Source organism: Cetorhinus maximus, chromosome 11 (genome assembly GCF_964194155.1).
Source record: "Cetorhinus maximus chromosome 11, sCetMax3.hap1.1, whole genome shotgun sequence".
NCBI classification, from domain to species: Eukaryota; Metazoa; Chordata; class Chondrichthyes; order Lamniformes; family Cetorhinidae; genus Cetorhinus; species Cetorhinus maximus.
In genome coordinates, this window is record NC_135889.1 from 108301521 (window position 1) to 108323770 (window position 22250).

At 37.4% G+C, this 22250-nt stretch overlaps 1 protein-coding gene across 4 annotated transcripts in view; it reads left to right on the forward strand.

Moving 5' to 3' along the window:
- Nucleotides 1-22250, forward strand: part of clasp1a (cytoplasmic linker associated protein 1a) — a 316093-nt gene that overhangs the window by 177957 nt on the left and 115886 nt on the right. For 3 of the 4 annotated variants that reach the window (XM_078552570.1, XM_078552571.1, XM_078552572.1), the window contains exons 15-21: nt 1121-1180; nt 1709-1786; nt 4383-4550; nt 5361-5410; nt 8111-8287; nt 18010-18117; nt 20014-20181. In XM_078552570.1, the coding sequence (XP_078408696.1) occupies nt 1121-1180; nt 1709-1786; nt 4383-4550; nt 5361-5410; nt 8111-8287; nt 18010-18117; nt 20014-20181 (809 nt within the window). Of the gene's footprint in view, nt 1-1120; nt 1181-1708; nt 1787-4382; nt 4551-5360; nt 5411-8110; nt 8288-18009; nt 18118-19404; nt 19432-20013; nt 20182-22250 lie in introns of all 4 variants that reach the window. The other variant, XM_078552573.1, reaches the window with a different exon arrangement.

Sequence of the window (22250 nt, forward strand, 5' to 3'; positions counted from 1 at the left end):
AGTTGTTGGGCAGGCGAAAAGGCCAAGCAGCCTTTGCATTTTTTTGGAAACCTCAACCACGGGTGGGATGAGGTTTCCAAAAGCAAATACAAATAAAATAAAATGAAAACTTAATTTTGTAATTAAAAATATGTCCCTGCTCATGTGGCAGAGTCACATGAGGGGGCACGTTTCATTACATTTTTCTGCTCTTTATTATTCTTTTTGGAAAATTCTTCATCTTCCTGAGGCAGCATCGTGCCTCAGGTAGGCCTTAATTGGTCTGCCCGCGTAAAATCGCAGAGCGCTGCCGATAGCGGGTAGCAGGCGGCTTCCCGCCTGCCCCAGCCAATCCCACACGCCAAGGGCAAAATTCTGCCCCAAAGCGGGAATCAGTCTTACGGCCTCCTCTACACCCTTTCCAATCACATCCAGCATGTGAGAAGACCAAAGGAACACATGGTATTCTAACTGAGGCTTCTCCCAGACCACCTCCTGGTCAATATTTATCCGTTAACATCCTAAAAAACAAATTACCTTGTTATTATCACATAGCTGTTAGTGATGGCTTGTTCTGGGTAAAGAGGTTGCCGCATTTTCCTATATTACAACGGTGACTATGCTTCAAAAGTACTTAATCGGCTACAAAGCACTTAGGGGCACCCTGTGGCCATGAAAAACATGATATAAATGAAAGTCTTGCTTTTTTGCTTATTGAGAAGTTCCTACTTTTTCACTGGAACTTTCAGACCATTACATAAGTAATTAACTAGATTTCCCCCCTATGCAGAGTACTGCTACTTGTCATTGTAATGCTATGATTTGACCTAGTTATTTTGCATTTAATGATGCTCAGTTGATACAGTTGTGAAACGGTTTTGAAGACGTAAATACTGGCGCATTTGCCACGTGTGTGAAATTTGAGTGTGGTATTCTTATTCATTCCCAGACCATAAACAATCTTCTTGAGGCATAATCTATGGTAAACCTTATCATTTTTGAAACGCAACTGTATAATAAAAGATGGATGTGTATAGTTAAGTTGTAGTTATTTGAAATGTTGGCGTTTTTCTACTGATAGTGCCTTATTTACAGATAAGATGATGCTTTTATCAACAAAATTAAGCAATTCTTTTGACAGGCGTTCATTTGAATTTTTGGATCGACTGCTACTGGAATGGCAAACACAGTCACTAGAAAAGTAAGTAAACAACCAAGGAGCCCTTTCTACTGAATAGGCTGTAGCTCTTTTTTGGTTACTATTAAGTGTAGTTTAAAGTGGAAACAACCTTTTGAACTGCATCATATAGCAAGTGATATCTGAACTGAACTAAATAGGTGAGAGATGTTGGTCATGATTACAATTGTAAATACTTATGGGCAGACAAATAGGTTATTGAAAACATATATTCCTGAGTATAGTGAGGACCTTGGGGATTTAAAAAATTTAAATTAGACGACTGGCAAGAGCATTGAATGTGGTAGCAGTGCTGTTTCCATGGTAATGGAGGGAAAGTCTTTGAAAATGCTTTCTGAGGCTTATTTTTCTCTTTCTGTTTAAAAAGACAGTGTGACATGAAATTGAAGTTGGGAGGGATTATGCTGCTGGCTGTGCATAAATGTAATCGTGGTTATCCTGGATTATATTTTCTGTCTATAAAGTGGGACAGATTAAATGTTAGTTTTGAGATGAGACTCTGGCTTTTGTAATTTTATTCTCTCTTGTTAGACATGTAACTCTTCTGGCTGAAACGATCAAGAAGGGTATCCATGATGCAGATTCAGAAGTTAGACTCGAAGCTCGAAAGTAAGTTGTTCTTCATTACCTGACATTACTGTAAAGCTTCCAAAATACATTTTGATTCACATGCCATTAACCTATTAAAGCCCAAATATTAAACTTTTCATTAGATAATGATTGACAACAACATTGGTCATTCTGTATTCAGTTCAGATTGATCATCTAATTTGCTTACTGTTTTGGAATGTTGTCTTTGCCTTAGTTTACAATACATATTTTCAAGCCCTGGAAATAGGACAGCAACAGAGAGGTCGATCCTGTAAGGCTGATTGTCAGTGCAAGCTGCTCATATTTGGCACAACGTTACACATTAGAAATAAGAAACATGCTGAGAATTACGTGAGTTTTGTTTTGTCAGTAAGGCGTGTCCTAACGAAAACATTCTGCCCCACCCTTTCCCTGTAAAGGTCCAAGGTAACTTTTCTCATGTCAGTTTCTTCAACAATGCCAATGATTTTTCTTAATTGTGCTGGATGAAATGTTTGATTAAAAATGTTTTGTTCTTGGGATCTGTTCAACACTGGCAAGACAACATTTATTGCTCTTCCCTAGTTTCTCAGAGGTGATAGTGTCCTCTTTCTTGAATTGCTGCAGTTCTGGAAGGACTCATTTGGTGATAATATTTACGGAGCCTTGAATCTGACCCAGTGACTATGAAGGAATGGTGATATATGGCTAAGTTTGGAATGTGTACACTTTACAGGAAAACCTGGAGTGGGGGGGGGATAGTATTCCCACAACATTTCTTCCCCTCTTCCTCTGTCATACTAGAGGTCATGGGGTGGGAAGTGCTGTTGAAATAATGCTACAGAGTTACTAATTACATCCTGTTGATTGTACACAATGCAGCCACGGTGCTGGGATGTATTCTCTTGTTAAATTGGCTAAGGCAGCAAATAGTTGAGCTGTACTAACTAGAATGAAATCAAGTTTGATCCTGTTTTATGCTGAGTTAGCTGACCTCAGCTTCGGTAATTGGAGGACTGCTGCAGTTGGTTTCGACCCATAAGACAAGCAGGGGAAAATCAAGTGAGGTTCTTGTTCCAGATCTGATCTGTCCAGCCACCCCTCCTGTAATTGAACATGTGTGCACATCTGCTGGGAAACAGATCAGTATTTGCTCCTATAATTAACTCAATGACCAGGCTTTCATTTGAATGAAGCAGAAGAAAGGAAATTGTACTGAAAAAGATCCAGCGAAGTAGATGCCATTTAGATCTGAGAACAATTCTTGGTCTTTTTTTTAAAAAATGGAGAAAAATAAAGATATTTCCCAATAAGGAAGATAGCTTTATTTTGATATTCAAAAGAGGAAACTGGTACGAGAAGGACGATGCCTCTGTGACTGTACTCATTACTACCTAGTACAATGCTAAGTTGCTGCTAAGATTACGCATAAGTCTGCTGTCACCTTATTAATACACATTTTTAATAATGTTCTGCTCCCTAGTATCCAGATAGTAAGTTTACATCGATAACCTTGGTTATATTTTTGAGCTTATGACTGTGGGGAGGGGTGCGCTTAGGAAGAATTGAATCTTTTGAAATGCAACATCAGGAATGTGTTTTCATTTCCTTTGGTGTTCTAAGTTGCTGAGTGACTGACTAATATATAAGTGATCTGTTACATGGAGTTGGAGAGGTTTTGTGTGGGTTGGGCAGGGGAGGGAATAGAAAATTGTTAAGTAGCATTTTAATGTTTTGCATATTTTTAGTGAAGGAACATTTGTGTTGCTTTGAAATCGGAAAAGCAGTGAATGGCATTCAGTAGTTTGATTGCAGTTTAAAATGTCTGCCAAAACTTATCCTGAATTGATTTATACATTTCCCATGTTTTCGCTTAGCTTTTTAAAAATGTTTTTTTCCCTTTCCTTTCGGGGTCATGCACCACTACCCAGCCAAGAGAGAAGGCAGGTACCTATGTCGCTACCTCTGGCATTGCGATGGTTGTTGGCTATGGGGAGTCTGCAGGAGTTTTCTAGATGACTCCTTTGCTGAAATTTCCTTCCTTTTGTTGAAAAGCCTATATTCAGTGCAGTGAAGTGTCTGTGGCAGCAATTTGGATGTTTGTCATTTGGCAAACAACAGGTGTGGTTGTGCATCTTTCACGCGACATGTATTTAACACCAAGGTATGTAGATGGACTGCAGTATGTGCTGCCATTTTACAGCCTGCTGGACTCCATGTTTAGTTTAACAATTTCAGACCATAAACTGTCTCTCCCTATTTTGTCCCCTTTTATTTGTACGTTTCGGTTTTCTCCTATTTTTGCTTTCAAACGATAACACGCTTACTCCGGGCACATTTTTTCTTTTGATTCTTGCCCCATCACCATTTTCTTTGTTACTGTAAGACTAATTCCTTGTCATTCAAACTTCCACCATGTCACAGACCTTCATTTGTCCTTGTCCCACTAGCCACTTACTCTAAACCTATTACATCTCTAACTTTTCTGAGTTCTGATGAAAAGTCATCGACCTGAAACATTAACTCTTTCTGTCTCCACAGATGCTGCCTGACCTGCTGAGTATTTCCAGCATTTTCTGTTATTATTGCAGTAAATGCTGATTCAATATTCATGTGTCTTTCATTTTTTTTTTAGAGTGTATTGGGATTTTCACAGTCACTTTAGCAGAGAAGCTGAAATTTTGTTTAACGCATTGGAACCTGCCTACCAGAAACCTCTACAGTCCCATTTGAAAAATTCAGACAGTATTGTTTCCTTGCCACAGTCTGATCGCTCATCATCCAGTTCACAAGAAAGTCTAAAGTAAGAACTATGGTGTATTTGAATTCTAAGCTTAAAAACTGTGGAGTATAAAGCCATGCCTTCAATTTCTTTACTTCAACTTTCTCAAAACATTGGTTATTTGGTACCATTATGGATTGGGTTGTTTTGATTTAAAAGTATGACTACTGTATTATTTACAGTATCATGTAAAAGTAATATAACGCAGGTTGAGTATCCTTTATCCAATGTCCTTGGGGCTGATTGCGTTTCAGATCATTTTAGTTTTCAGACACCGCATGTAGGCCTAGGCCTAATTACATTACAATAGCCAAAGCCTAGGCTAGCTATAGTCTAAAGTAAATAAAATGGCTAGAAAAGTAAGATGTACCACTGAATAATAAATATAGGGTACCTGAAATAAGTTCCCACCCTTGGCACCAATTGTGATTCTACTTGTAGGAGAGAGTTTGCAAAGTAAACAATGCAGACAAAAATCACGAGGTAAACAGTGGAGACAAACAACTAGACTTCCTGCGTTAAAGGTGGGGTGAGGTCAGTGAGGTTTGTGTCCGCTTGTCTCAGGTTGTGTCAGCTTCGGTCAGAGACTTCCTGCACTAAAGGTCGATGAGATTCCAAAAAGTGCTGTTGTTGGATGGGTTTGGTTTTCTGTTTTACAGCTAAAGGACACTCGACCTGCATATTGTAAACTCAGATTGTGTGCCTAAACTAAAGTGGAATTTTAACTCTGCACCTTCTGAGCCAGGGCAAGAGTTATATTTTATGTATGCATGTATGTGCGTGTTGTCTGCAGACTTGAAAGTGTTATCAAAATATATTTTCTTTTTCCAGCCGCCCCCTGTCTACAAAGCGCAGTCCTACTGGAAGCACTGTATCACGAGGTAAGAGGTTCCTTTGTTTTTGTCCCATCATCAACCAACATAAAACAAACTGGCATGATAGCTGAAGCAGCAGAAATGTTCCTCCCAGACCACAACTTGTGTTTGAGGAAAGTAATTTCTGCGCCCCCCCCACAACCCCCAACATTATCTTCATGGTCCCTCTCCTTCCCTTAATTCAATACTTCCCCCTTCATAGATTTCTTATTTGACAAGCTCCTATGTGTATTTGCATTTGATACACCGTGTACCATCTATTATCAAAACTATTACCGAAACTGCTTATTTCCACCTCCATAACATTTCCCACCTCTGTCCACACTGTATCCTCACTCATGCCAACCTTTATTCATGTTTTCATCATCTTTGGACTTTGCTCCTGCCCTTGCTCTTCTTGGTAGCCTGCAAACCTCCATCTCTTCAGATTATCTACAACTTCCGCTGCCTGTATCCTGTGCCCTACACAACCAAACTTTCTCAACATTATTGATCTATATTGGTCTCCAATCCTCCAACAGATAGAATTTGAAATCCTTCACCTCACCCCAAAGCACACTCTGGCTTTGCCTCAACCCATTGTTGCAACTTTATGTTATCTCTCACAGCTTACGAGCTTCTTATATTTTCCTTCCACTTTTCTACCTTAACTTTGGCCAATCTGTTCTGCTCCTTGGAACTCTGCCTAAAGCCCAAGTGTATCTAGCTCACTCTCCACCTTTTAAAGTCTTACTTCAACAAAACTTTTGGTAACTTACTTTAACCCCCTTGTAAAGGCTGAATATCCACTCCCCTTTTTCTTCTGTAACTGATAGATCTGACTTCAGTGGCAACCATCCATGGAAATTACAGTATAGCATAATGGTGTTCACTTCACATAGTTTCTAATGCTTCAGTAATACAGTGATTACTTTTTGCCTTGACATCTCCATTTTGGTAAGGAAAGGCATATTTTACTTTAATTATTTACTGTTTCAGAGATGTAAGCGAGTACACAAAGAAATCAAGAACATTAGCGATCTCCCACATTTCAAGAGGAAAATCCTTTGATATAGTGTATTTGACTTGCAAAATACTTTTGATTAAGTACCATGTGAGAACTTTCTTTACAAACTAAAGTCACTGAGTATTGAAAATACAATTTATGAGTATGTATTAACAATTGGCTAAGGGGAGGAAGTGGAGACGGGTTTAAATGTGGGAATGTGTTGAGTTGAAATGTCCAGGAATCCATGTTGGGAACCCTCTTGCTGTGTTATGCCTAAGTAAACTGGATTTTCATGATTAAATTTGCAGATGAAACTAAGCTAGAAGACCTATGAGCTCAGTAGACAGGCAAGATCTTATAAAGTAGGCAAGGTAGGCTTTGAACTTGGTTGACCCGGTATTGAATTAAGTTCAATGCAAACAAATGAAAGGAGAAGATGTGTGTTTATATTCCATGTATGGTTAGAACTTGCTAAAGGGAAGTTGAGAGAGATTTGGAGCTATTGTTTGGATATGAGCAATAAGTCAAATGTACAGAGGAGAAACACTTGCATTTATATAGCAGCTTTCACAACCTCCAGATGCTTCAAAACGCTTTAAGCCAATGAAGTACTTTTGAAGTGTGGCAAGTTCCTGCAAACAGCAATGTGATGATATGCAGATAATTTGTTTATGTGATGTTGATTGGGAGATGAATATAGGATACCCAGAATAACTTACCTGCTCTTCTTCGAGGTAGTGCCATGAGATCTTTATGTTGGCTTTAGAGCACATACTTGGTTGAACCTGTCATCCGAAAGACCGCACTCCTGACAGTGCAGCACTCCTTCACTACTGCATTAGAGTACTATCAGGCTAATTATGTGCTTAAGTCTCTGGAGTGCAACTTGAACTTACAGCCTTCAGACTGGGGTGAGAATGCTAACCACTGAATCATGGCTAATGGATGACATGTAAGGTGGGAATAAAAATGTAATGTTGAAATAATTGCTTAATTAATTTAATTAAGAGTTAATGCTAAACATAGTGTCCTGCTATAGTATGATATTCATTTCTAATTTCCTTGTACAATGGATGAATGATGAGGGGATAGATAACAGAGTTTTCAACCTTGTTGAAAGATATCCGAAGCATTTAAAATACTTAATCGTATAGAGAAAAGAAACGAGCAACAAGATATGCTTGGGCAGCGGGACAAAGGTGACCATTTCAAGGTTGTTGACAAGTGCCAGGTAGTATTTCTTTATGCACAATGTGATTAACAGCTGACATGTGTTGCGAGGAACGCGGTCAAAGCATAACTTGTTTTAAAAAGTAGCTTGATTATGTAATGACATGCTATGGTTGGTATCCTGGAGGGATGAGATCAAATGGACCAAAGATTCAGCTGCATGAAGGCCTATCTTGTGGGAATCCAGCCTTTGAGTGGTTTGTTAGGCCTTTTAGTTTGCAGTTAGTGTCAATAGAGGATTGTTCCGTAGCAGGGGAAGACTTCAATTCAGCCTTCTGTCCATAAATCACCCAGAGACATTGAAGGTAGCTCCATACAAGGCAGACTAATAATAAATCTTTTGCAATAAAGTGGTAAATGGCTTAAGGTTTGTTTTTTTTATTCCCACTTTTCTTGGATGAATGTTTCAAATTTGTTACCTTTGACATTTGCATATGAGATTTACTACCCAAGATTTAATACCCTTTCTCCTATTTCTGGTGCAAAAGCTTCAACAGTCAGTACGAAGTCTGTGTCTAACACTGGAGCTCTGCAACGTTCTCGCAGTGATATCGATGTGAATGCAGCTGCTAATGCCAAGTCACGCTTGACAGCCACTCCAAGTAACACGCCTGGACATTTCAGCTCAGCGGCAGCTTTACCTCCAGGGTCCTACGCTTCTCTAGGTAAAGACTAAGAAGACCGCAACTTTTTTTTTGAACTGTTAATGTACCACAATTCCATAATAGGGCCATCCTTACAGGTCAACTAGGATTTCAAGTGCTGTGAACAGAATCTTCCATTTTGAATTTGGAAACTATTAAAATCTAAATTCAGAATGTTGACACCTTCCTGGGATTTTTTTTAAGGAACATAATAGGAGTTTAGGACTTAGGAGCAGGAGTAATCCATTCAACCCTTTGCGCCTCTTCTACCATTCAATAAGATCATGGCTGACCTGATTGTGGTCTCAACTCCACCTTCCTGTCTGCCCCCATAATCCTTAACTCCATCTAACTCATCCTTGAATAAATTCAATGACCCAGCCTCCACTGCTTTCTGGGCAAGAGTATTCTCAGACAAATGACCCTCTATTTTGCTGTAGAATCAGTTGCTGAAATAGCCAGGAATGGTCCATGGTTTCAATGTCAATATATTAGGCGTATAAAACTTGGCAAAGTTTTGTGATACAGTTTTTGAAAAGGTTAGTGATAGGTTTTCAACAGGTGACCAGTGGCAAGTGATATCTCATTACGGGTTAAGCTATTTGTGTTGTGGTTAACAACTACCAGAGAAAACTCACCTATCAACTGTTTCAGTGGACTTGCTTTCAAGGAATTTTGAAATCCAGGTATTTTTTGGGTTGTGTCAAAAGAACTAAGTATAGCATAATATCAAACCCATGGAACATTTTTTTTTTTAGGCACTTCTGGCTCTCTGAGCCAGAAACATTTGCTAATAAAAAGACTGATAGATTTTTAGGGTTTTGCCACGAGCAACAATTTGGAGCTTTCTTAACTCCGATATTATAAGATTTTGTGGAAACCATTAAATGGATAGACAAGCTGTATTTTGAATCCACTCTGGAAAAATATTTTGTGGCAAAAGAATATACTAAATTAATCAAAATTCAAATGCTATATATTGTGGAATTTGGGTTAGAGCTTTAAGAAATAGGAACAAGAATAGGCCATTCGGCCTTATGAGCCTGCTCTGCCTTCAATATGATCCTGGCTCGTTCGCTACTCAACTGCACTTTTCCAATTATCCCGTATTCCTTGATTCCCTTAGCACGCACAATTTATTGATGTCTGACTTATATTTGCAATCGCTGAGCACCCACAGCCCTCTGGGATAAAGAATTCCAGAGATTCGTAACCTCCTGAGTGTAGAAATGTTTCCACATCTAGCCTAAATGGCCGACCCCTTTTTCTGCGGCTGTGAACCCATGTTCTAAACTCCCCAACCAGGGAAAACATCCTCCCAGCATCCACACTGTCAAACCCATCAAGAATTTTACATTTTTCATTGAGATTACCTCTCATTCTTCTAAACTATAGTGAATATAGGCTTAGTCTACTCAATCACTCATCATAGAACAACCCCTCGTCCCAGGAATCAATCTAGTGAACTTTTGTGGCATCCCCTCTGAGGCAAGCATACCCTTTCTTATGTAAGAAAACCAAAACTGTACACACTCTTCCAAGTGTCATCTCAGCAAAGCCTTGTATAATTGCAGCAAGACTCCTTTATTTTAATACTCCAATCCCTTTGTAATAAAGGCTGAAGGATTGCTCTCAACATTATATATAGTGTCAATCATCATGTACCTTTTTGAAAGAGAATTTTCAAAAGCCATGAAACATAGCAAGAACCTGACAGCCTGCAATATTTAATACTAAACTTTGTCACCACCTTTTTAAAAAAAAAACGCAATTGGAAGTTAATTTTTGTCAAAGACTTTGATCTCTTAAGTTTGTTTTTGAATTTTCAATGAAGCAATGCATTATATAATTAGGGGGCTGATAAGCTCAGTTGGCTAGATAGCTAGTGTGTTGTTCAGAATAACAGCACTAGCATGGGTTCAGTTCTCGCTACAGTTGAGGTAAACTTGGGACCTGCCTCTGAGAGTGGAAGGCAATGGCAAGCCACCACACTCAAAAACTGCCAAGAAAAGCTGCTCAGGATAAAACATCATTAGACAATAAGCCAAGGGCCTGCTTTCAGGCAGAGCACTAATGGAATTATATAATTATCATGATAATTATGTAATGTAGAATGTTGATTTTATTTCACTTGATTGGAGAAAATAATTTTGATTTGATTCCTTTTTTGCTATTAGTGCCCATATTTTATGCCTTTCATAGCATTGGAGAAGTATTACAGCTCCACAGGATTCTTTTGTTTATTATGGGTTAAACTAGTGAGCCCATCTTTGCTAATCTTACTAACATTTCCCTGTCCTCCCTTCCCTATTTTCTTTTGCTGAAAGATGGCACATCCACTAAAGCTGAGGGTAAGCAGCTTGTTTTCTGTTACCAGCTGTCTGTCCCCATCTTGTGTATTCTGGCTGGTATCTGTGACAACACTGTTCTCTCAGTGGTTTCCATCTGTGACCATAATTGGTACCTCGCATGAAGTGTTGCATGGTGATGCAGTGTATATATAAATATATATATATATGTACACATAAATATATATATATATATGTATACACATATATATATTTCCTCAGCTATACTTAACATGGAGTGTTGACCGTCAGTAAATTATATCTACAGTTTGGGTTCTTTGAGTTCATACTGCAATGTTTGGACTCTCCAAAGAAATATATTGGCCAGTGTAATTAGTGATGACAAAATGGTTTTCTGGAGATCAAGAAATGCCATCATCTGAGTCAGCCCAGATTGAGGTTCTCTCTTACCTGCAGAATAACAGTTGTTTATGTTGATGAGAGAGAGGTTTTTTGGGTTTTTTTTTGGAAAAATATACTGTATTCATAAAATTTCTGGAAGAACATTTCAATATGGCCATCACAAAAAGTAGGCCTAGACTCTTTCCAGCATCAAAGTTGATACCAATCTTTTAATTTATTGTTAAATTTTATTATGGTCTGGGTAAAGAAAGAAGGGAACAAATGTGAGCGCGCACACAACACAACAAAAATGAACAGCGGTGAAATCTGTGTTACACCAGAAGTCTAGATATTCCAGCTAAGTTGTAGGTCTCATCAGACTGACTTAATTTGCATACATTCTAATTTGAGTAATCACAGCAAATAATGCACTATTTCCTTCCTGCAGCCATTCTGTTAGCTTAATTTTTGAATAAATAAATGTATAGGAGAAATTAGGTGAAAAAGAGCAAACAAAACATACTCTTTGAATTCTGAAATAAACTGTGGTATTTGTTCAAGAAATCAGATTTTAAGCAATACAAAATAAAGTTGTACAGTTTTCAGACCAAATTTCTGATCATATCTGTTGAGTTATTTCATTGTTTTCTTTGTTTTGTTGTATTGTGTTCCTTCTGTACTGTTCAATTTTGCAATAGTGACTTATTTTCCAACATGACAGAACTGACAACTTGAATTGTTTACTTCATCTTAAGGGGTTTCTACAAAGAAGGATGGTAAGAGAGTTGTGCAGGCTATGTGCTTTTTTGTGAGTTTAGGCTGTGGAAAAGAGCCCGTTCTGTGTGCTAAACTTCTGTATTTGGACCTATGCACAATGTCCATCGGCTGAGAGATTGAGAGCAAATTTGTTAATTGACATAATTTACAGCACAATTAATTTCTGACACTGGCTGTGTATTATTTCTGTGGTGTGTTTGATTATGCAAAGTCAAATGGGTAGCTTGACAATTTTTGATAGACTGAGTGATGTGACTTGTAATGAAAGTTTGTGCTGTTCACATATAACTATTAGTAGTTGGTCTCATTATGCTCAAGCTTCAGTTCTGTGCAGTATTTGGCAGTTTGCTTCATGCATGTAGTTACAAAGTGGTTGTCAATATAAACTTTAAATTAAAACTAGCTGAAGAGGAAATCTACTGTGATTATTTTCCAGTTAAGTATTTCAGTAACATAGCAGAAACCCCTCACTCTCTATTGCAGAAAGTTGTGTATTTACTCCTTGTCTTGCTCACTCTGTGTAATATTACCATTAAGTGTAACTAACTTCTATGCTCTTTTTACAATATGACTTCCTACAGGAATATTAATAATTCCACATTGAGAAGGTATCAGCATATATACATTTACCGGATCTCTAACCATATAAACCTTAAACAACCATAAATATTGCTTTGAAAACTGACTTTGGAATTGCTGCTGGGGAATCTTCGAACATATAGGCAGAAACACAACAGATAACACTAAGCTTTATGGTGTTCTTAAATTGGAAAGGTCTGATTAGATGCCGGTAGCTATGATAATTGTGATGACAGCATGTTTCTACATGTTGGAGTAATACTTATACTGAGGATGTTGTATCTTAGCTCCAACATCACAAATGCATCCTTAGTCAAATGTCCAAACGTGGGACCCTAATCAGAGGGCATCACTGGTAAGAATGATCCTCTCTTCACCTGTTCAACTCAGACTGGTTGAGATGGCTGAATGATTTTTCCCCCCCATTTTTTCATTCTATGATATCTACAGATTTGAACTGCAGATATCACTAAATAACAATTGGTATTGGACACACAGCTGATTGATCTCCTTCACAACCCGCCTTCCCCTGATTAAAATCTGGGACATTTTGTGCTCTTGTGGTTTAATCTCAAATAACGTATGAGCATTTATCCATTAAGACCTTGGAACTTTCCTGCATCTCTGACTCAACCACCAGTTGATGTGAAATTTGGAAGTTTAGTGATAATGCTTGTAAACTAGACCAGCAACTGACATGGTTTAATTTTTGAAGTTTGTTTGAATTTTGAAAATTCATCAATATTCCTCATTTCTGTAATTAATAAGAAGTAGAAGTAAACAGAAAAGGTTCACTTTAAACCAGACTTGTTGAGCTTGACGTTTCTCCTGAAAATTTCAGGATGGCTTATTCTGACTGACTTTTCAACACAGGAATTACAGCTCTAGGCCAATGTCAAGGATCTCTGCTAAAATGCACTCATCCCTATAACAAGAACACATTGTTAGACATCTGCATTATCTATCTTTTTCTTTTTTTTTTGCCCCTTCCAGGTGGTAGTGTGATTGGGTGGGTGACTTGTAGAAGAGGTTTTTTCCATTGACTTGTTGGTATGGGTTTGATTTTTGTTTTTCCTTGCCCTTCCTTTTGTATATTTGGTAATAATAATGTTTTATTAGGCTTCCCTCCATTGTTAATAGGTGTTTGAACCCATTAATCATTTTGTTGCTTGTCTTCAAAAATGGAGTAATTTGCAAGTCCGGGTGTTTGGTTGGCTATCTCTTGTAACTGTCTTTGGCCGTCTCTCTTAATTGTCAGTTTGTTTTTTTTTGATTCATCAGGTATATTTAGTTTCTATTTATTGCCCTATTTGCATTTGTTTCCCTTTTATTATTTATCTCATGCTTCATTAATGTCCTTGGTTGATTCTCTTCTGTGCTTTTTTTTCCCCCCAGCTTTTTGTTATCACAGTTTGCCAACACAGTGACTGCATTGTGATAGCAAAGCTCTTTTAGGCTTGCAGCAAACCAAAAAGTTGGGATAAAAAAGCAGGAAACAATTGTTGGAAACCAGTGAGAAGAAAAACAAGGACAAAATTATTTTATTCATTCTAATTATAATGAGACATGAGTATAAGAAATGTGAAGAAAACAGTTATTTTTCTAACCAGGTGATGAATAAAAGAACAATATTGAACAAGAGAAGCATGTTTCTTTTCTGTGGCAAGTGGACTCCCATTTGCTTCCCTTCCACAATGCTAAATTTCACTCGCCAGCAGGATAGTTGATCTTGTGAATTTAGTTTATTGCACCTTTAGTGATCTGTTGGCATTACTTGAAACAACTTTTCCTTGGGTTAAATGTTAGAAGTAAGAAGATATGAGAAATTTCTAAACCATAATGACTTGGCTTTTTCTGTGCATGTTCCTCAAGGTTACATGATTTTTGGAATATTGCTGAAAAAGGATGGTGGCACCAATTTCTGCCCGACTGTGACATTGTGCAATATTAATGGAAGGGTGTGCTTGGGAGTAAAATATATCCTGTACCAAGCATTCCGCAGTCAGTTTAGCTACAGGTTAAGCCCTCCTTTGCACTATATATGCCATAACCCAATCTGAAGACTAAATGTCAGCAATATGACACTTCCATTTTCTGAAACTGTCATCCTCATGATCCCTTCGTGCCAGATTTGTCAGTTAGTTCAGCGTTCAGGGGCAGTTTTCAATTTTTTCACTGGAGACTGGTGCCCTCTAGGAACCCTCATGACTGACCAAACTAATTTAATTTGATTCTCACATCTGTCAGAAAAATTAGATTTCCATTCTGTCAGTCTGAGCTGTCCATAAAACCAGGTCACAGGACTGTCAGTATGGAATTCTAATGAATTGTTTTATCAAAACATTAAATTGGCATTTTCTTTTTGCCTCCTGAAAATCACTGTATATTCACATAAGATATTGAACAATCACAAACTATTCTTCCTTTGCTTCTTATTTCAGTCAGTGGCAGAAAGAATATTTTGCTGTTGATGTGGTGATCATATTAAAGTCAGCATTTTGGATTTCTGTTTAACATTGCATATTTTTTATATTTATAATTTTAATGTAAGAGCAATCTAAGAGTAGCTGGAGACTTTTGATGCTCTGGATGCTAACAGAAGGAAAAAAATAAATCTATATTGACTTGTATCCTGTTCACACATCACTGTGCTTTCTGACTTAATGTGGCTCTTAGTACAGCAATGCCTCAATTTTAAAATTCCTCTTGTTCATATTTTGCCATGGCCTCACTGCCCTCTATTCCTGTAAATTTCCCTTGCTCTATTTGTGACAATATATAAACACACTCTCAAATTAACTGTTGATGTTCATTATTGGCCACTATATAGAAATCCATTTGGAACATTCAAGTGTAATGTTGCAGGTGCAGCATTGTAATTCTCCCGTATTTTGTATTTTACAATTTCACCATAGTGATCATCATCTGTAGTATGCATGGGTTTTATTTCTGCGTCTTAGCTGAGAGTGGAGATTTGCAACATGATTTTTTAATTTTGAGTATGAAGGAACTACAAAATCACACTTGCTGGATGACTTGACCTAGGGCTAAACCAGCTTCCTGAAAAATTATTTAATTTGTTTAATCAAACTATGGTTGGGAACCCCTACAAAGGCAAGTTATATCCTATAACAAAGGAATTTGAAAATTCCATAAATCCTGTTAAGATAACATGTAAAAGATACCTCCACACAATTCTCCAAACCAAACATGTTAAACGTGATGAAGGTTTTGAGAGTTATATTGGATAACAGTGTTGGATTGTTTGACATTTTTAACTTTACTTCAATTGCTGAACTGTTGGCAGCCTGAAATCCTTTTATTCCTTTATACTGCTAATGGTAAATTTGAAAGATTTTTTAAAAAAGATTCTGGCTGGATCAGAAATTGGGTAAATGGAACAAACTAAGTTAATAGATAAATTCTGTTACAAAGGGCCCCCACTGGAAGACATTACTTAATCATTTAAATATAGAATTTGGAATGCTGCCATGTTTAGCTCCCACATTTTGTGATAAATATTGAAGCAGCAGAGTGCAGAGGAGTGCAACAAGGATAATGGATCTCTTGGGGCAGAAAATTACACTCGGCGGGCATGCACAAGCACACTTTGGCTGAGTGTAAAATGATGCGCGATGACGTCAGGCGAGCATCCCAATGTCATCACGCAGTCCCGCGATATTTTGTTTGGCGGGCGCGCGCTGTATTTGGCAGTGCGCCTGCCGACAATTAAAAGGCCTATTAAGGCCATTAAAAAGTTAATTAAATTCAAATTTGCGCTGCCTGTCCAACCTAAATGTTGGCGGGCAGGCGAAAAGGCCAAGCGGCCTTTACGTTTTTTAGGAAACCTCATCCATGGGCGGAATGAGTTTTCCTAAAGCAAATAAAAATCTCTCAAATTTTACACTTAAATTAGAAACATGTCCCTGTTCATGTGACACAGTAGGACACAAAACCATGCCTATAAAATACGCAGGGAAGGATGCAGATTAAATGTCGTGGGGTGGTTATTATATCAAGATAGCTACCACGTGGAACAGATTACTGGTGAAAGTGATAAGAATGGATAATTAGATTCTTTCCTTCAAAAGGAAGAGACATGTTTCTGACCAAGGTTCACATTGGGTTACTTTCTTTTTGCCTAGTGATAAACTATGCATTGCCATGGTCTCCTGAAGCCTACTTGTCACGTGGATTCTTAGAGGGATTTTCCACTTTTTCCTGAAATTGGCCACTTTTTTTCCCTCAGTGTTCCAGTTCTTGTCCCAATAGCAGTGAACACTCAGGTGCTCGCTGCTATTTAGGCTTGCAATGGAACCACAACTTATCGGGAGCCGACTTCTGTTCAAATCTGAAAGTTGTGTATCGCCTTTGAAAAAGCACAATTTTTAAAAACGCACTTAAAAACACTTACCTCTCATTGAGCTGAAAGCAGACCTCGAGTGGCGTGTCTTCAGCTTACGATGTCAAATGGGGAGTGGTTTCCTTGGAATTGCACCATACCGACTTACCTCATCGATGATACCATGCTGCAGCAGGGACACCATGTAGAATGTAGTTTAAAATACAATCACCAGCATACCGCTCTGCTTCGTTACTGACCGCAGAATCTGGGCCATTGTTGTACCTTCTCTAGCAGTTAACAGGTAGGAAGGTTAGGGTAGACAATGGCACCATCTAGTGGATAAGGTAGTATTGATGGATTTGACAAGGGTCAACCATTTAGTATGGTCAGCGATATATTTGTCAGGCAAGCTAAATTACTTCTGAATTATTGAAGCAAAGTATTTTGTGGAAATGCAAACCTTATTTCATGGTTGACTAAGATATAACATAGTTTAAGAAAACCTCCCATCACAAATGAAATCAACTCCAATCCGAATGATTTAAAATTATTGCAGTCATTTTACTTTGGCATCTGCAGTGTGTTACGTGTATGTTTCACTCTCGCTCAAAGTACCTATGTGCTTATGTGTAGTCAATTCCTATTGTACATAGTGCAAGTTTCTGCTGCTTTTGTATTTGAATCATTTTTAAATTTAGTAACTTGGAGTGAAGTAGAATAAAATTTATCTACAATATTTGATTAACAACAGGCATGATGATGGCTAATAGAGCAAATTCATTATATTTAAAAGATAACACTGATTTTGTACTGTTTTTGTGTTCAAATCCACCACAATTTTTATTGGGTTGATGTATTTTCTTTACTTCTACAGGTACATTGTTGCTGCTTGTGTTTTTTTTACTTAGTCTATTTCCTGTTGATTTGAAGCACATTGGAACTCTCCCATCTATATTTATGACCTCAGCTGTGCAAATATATTCACTTCAAGTGCAGTGCAAAACTGTGCGTTTTGGATTCTTCTTTGTGGGCAAAATACCAATTTGCACTGACCATTTTATTGTTACCCCCTTAAATTTAACTGCTTTGATATTCTGCGTGAGTATAAAGACTTGGGTAACCATTGAGTCTCTTAATATTGGTAATTCAATACTTGATTTTTTTTTAAAAAAAGACCTAGGATTGCTTAAAATACAACCTATGTTGTAGCACCAATTATGAACCATTTCTAATATGCTGAAGCGTGTAAGGGGTACATAAATGATGATAATGCTATTTGATGGCTGTTAGTTGCTGTGAATTTTTTTTAAAATTCTTTTTCTCTTACTGAGTATATTTGTGTGTGTGCACAGGTCGAGTGCGCTCTAGACGCCAGAGTGCTGGGAGTGCCACCAGTGTAGCCAGTACACCCTCCGATACCAGAGGCCGTAGCCGAGCTAAAGTAGTATCTCAGTCTCAACGTAAGTGAAACAAATTAATTCTCCCAAGTAAATTTTGCAAATTGTAGTAATGTCTAAGTACCAGGAACTTTAAACTTTGCCTATTGCTAATAAAGCATTAAGCTTAATTCTATTCTATTCTCACCGTTATTGAGAATTATATGATTTCATTTTAAAATGCTGTATCTGCATTTTTTTAACCATTCCAGTGCAGTGGGAACGAATTTCATAGAAGAATTTAATTGGTTGTGTTTAACTGCGCACTTCTGCCACATAGAGGGCAGATGTGAAATCTGCTTTCCAGACCAATCTTCATGCCACCCTTATTGGTAGCCTCACAGTCCATTAGCAGTGGCCCAATGAAGGCTTCCTTGCTGATTTTTCTTTGTCTGGGGAACTGTTTATCTCACTTTGATTCCTCCCTCTTTAGTGTACACAAATTAGCAGTTTAGCAGAGTCAGATTGAATCTGTGTTTTCTGACTTTCTGATGGTGCACATTGTGTTCCAATTTGATGAACCACCTGTTTGCCCACAATATTTTGTTTTCTAGTAGCTTTACGAAAGATGTTTCACTTTCCAGCTATTTCTGGTATTGATTTTCTAACATGACTACAATTTTAGAGAAGCAGATAGGAATGGAAGTATGCCTGACGATTGTAATTAAACCTTGCATGTTTTACTGCCTTCAAATGATTTCTTTTTTTGTCTTCCAGAATATTTATGCTATGTCTTTAAATCTGGTTCTGTTAACATATTAGCATAATAATGCATAATGTGTTCATATGGAATTCCATTTCCCAGCTACCTTTTTTAAAAAAAAGGTGTTAAGCAGCTGCCAATTAAAAAAGATGGATAAAAAATTTAACAGGATGCACTGTGATGCATGCATCACTAGTCAAAGAGCTAATTTCAAAACTTGAGTGCAAAAAGATGAATTATTTGACCTCAGTCATGGTAAATTGAATCAACGAGGTGACATTACAAAATATATAAAGAGAAATAAAAAAGGTTAGACGGTAATTCTAATGTGATATAATATGGTGATTCATTTTCTGTTTGACTGTTTAACAATTGGAGCAATCTTGCTTCTACTTTTGTATGTCAGTATTTGTACAGACGTTGATGAAAAAACACTTAATATTGCAGTTAACACTAAAACAAACCCAAAATGTTATAAACACCTGTATGACGTTTAAAAAGCTTAGCACAAAATGATGACCATGACAATTCTTAGTAGTCTTTGCATTTTTAAAAATCTTTCCATTGAACTTCTTGCACCTATCCCTTTTACCTGCTTCCATACTCAGGATCCAGATCAGCTAACCCTGCCGGCGGTAAGGTTTTTCTTCACCTATGAGAATAAATTAATCTGCTGAAAAGTTATTGCTTCCATTTGTTATTATAATCAGGTCATTTTAACACGTTCAATATTTCCTTGCAAAACATTGATTTTTTTTTTTGGCCCCTGTAAACCACTTAATTTCTTAACAGTTACCCCTGTTTCTTTTTTCATGAAATTTGAAGCCATGAGTACTTTCCATAGGCACTTTAAATATGCGCAGTGGCTGGTTAAGCACTGAAGGCATTAAATTCAGAAATTGAATATTAATCATAAATTCATAATTTTACCTTCAACAAGCTTATACTCAAATTGAATCATTATCTCAATCATAGTGAATCTACAGACATTTCAACCTTCAATTATAAAAGCTATTAGCACAATGCAGTGTTTTACAGGTTTCACAGTAACATTAAATAACATGCAAATTTTGCTGGTTTAATATTTTCTAAAGCTAATTCTATGAGCTAACAGTTTTATTTATTGTAAAGTAATGAATTCTCTCATGCTGCAACTTTATTTTTCCCTTTGTAGAGGTTTCATATTTAACTTGTTTTCCTGTTACTTATTCTTGCAGCTGGAAGCAGATCCAGTTCACCTGGAAAACTCCTTGGTAGCACGTATTCCGGCATGAGCAGTGGACCGCAGAGAGTATCTGTAGTGCCTCAAGCATCCGAGAAACGCAGCAAAATCCCTCGCAGTCAGGGATGCAGTAGGGAAGCCAGCCCCAACAGATTGGGCTTGGGTAAGATTTAATCATCCAGACCACAGATGTTTATTAATGTGCCTTCTAAACTGAACTTATTGCTTAATTATGTCTGGAAGATGTACTGATGTCGGCACAAGAATACATATGACATGCTGTAATTACACTTTCATTATTCTCCTTTCCCCTCCCAGTATAAGTGCTGCAGCACATCATAGGCAGGGTGTAATTACTGCATAACAAGTTTACATGGGCAATTTTCATTATTAATACTGACATAAGAATTTATAATGAAAATATAAAAATAACAGCAGAATGTATGACTTTAAATTGGGGACTGAATTATATGTGTGCACCCTGCTTATTTTCCTCACCCTGTAACCCTGCTTCACCTGAAGACTATACTTGGCCTTGAATCCTCTGTGCAGCACCACAAATTGACTACTATGGGTATGTAAGCATCTAAAATGTATATGCAAATAAAATTCTAAGGCAAGAAAGTATTGAAATTTATTTTTACTTCTGGCCAATGCTAACATGGTCTCTTCTGTAGAATTCACCTCGCATATTTGGCTGAATCTCTTCCAGTAGTTTGTAGTATACAGGTAATTGGTTGTACTTAATCTGTACATTGTCAAAACTGCTGCAGAGGCAAATGTAACAATTGAAACACATTTAAGTCCTAACAATTGAAATGTTGCACATCTTTATGCTCTTTCCTTACACTCTCATGTATGAGCTATGAAGTATTATTTCTGATTTAAATGTCTAGACACATTGAAGCTCTGTTAAATCCAATGTTTTTAATTTGGTTTGCACACTAGCTGAAATATATAGGAGAAAATGAGACAATGCCGATATTTCATTAAAATGTCTAAAAAATGATGCAAGGTTATAAAAGGACTTTTTCTTTTTTTAAAAGTACTGTAACTAATACCTTTTATTAACCTTCAAATAAAATTTGTTCCTCCCCCCTTTCCTCCTCATTAATACAAAAAAAGGTCGTTATATTAAAAGTGTAGTCGCATGTTCATTAGGCAGTTTATTGGCAGTTTACCTCTATCAACGAGTAATCAATAAATTAAAGGTGGTTGTTCTGTAGTGTAGCATTAAAAATGTGTTATATGAAATAGTGTTCTCATAGTTCCCTAATTTACATAATCTCATTTGATTTGCTGTGTACAAGTCAGGGTGTTTGGAAATGGGGAGACGGTTTCTAACTCTGAATTGTAGCCTTACCTTAAGCAAATATTTGAAAAATCTATTTTTTTAATATCTAAGTTTATTCAAACTGATGGAAGAACATTGATTTTAAGGAAAATGTAAAGGGCTTGTTATAGTTGGTGCTGGGTGCAAATTTGAGTTACTTTAATCAAAGTTTTCATATTTTTAACCTAATTGCCATTTTTCCCTTTTAAAAGAAAGTGCTGATTCACACTGGGAATTGTTCTACTGGTGTTAGCAGCTCTCCTGTACCTTGCCAAAATAGCTAAAATGTATAGACTGGTGAGGTTGTTGGGTTATGTGATTGAAGTATTACAGGCAACCACACAAATTAGCTTGTGCACACTTGCTATATCTGTGGGACAGCAATGGCGATTGGGAGCCCTGGCAACTTCCCAATCATTTGTCCATGGCTACTGATACTGAAAGTTGCACCATGATTCTTACCCATTTCATGTTGGCTCACCTAGCAGAGCATGGGGTTTGAATCTTAGAGCTTTTGGTTTGTGTTTCTCAACCTCTTTCGCTATGTGGAATACTGATTTAGTGTTTAAGCCGACTATATCCAAATTAGTGACAAAAGAACCATTTCATTTTGTGAAGTTTTTCAATTTACTTTCAGAGCTGGTATGTTGGGTAATTTCTTTTGGCCAGTGACACTTTGAATTGATTTACCATCCACTGAAAGCAAAAGCTCACTTTTCTCACTTTCTCCATTTTCCTCCTTGCAGCTGAGAGGATGCAAATTTCCTTCTTGTCCGACCACTTGCTGTATGTTTGGTCATCCACCCAGTGGCTGAAACCACTGATTGCCAAACCAGTTCGCCCACCCCACCTTAACAGAACAATGCTTGATTTCTATTGTTTCTCCTTCCCCTGCCTCT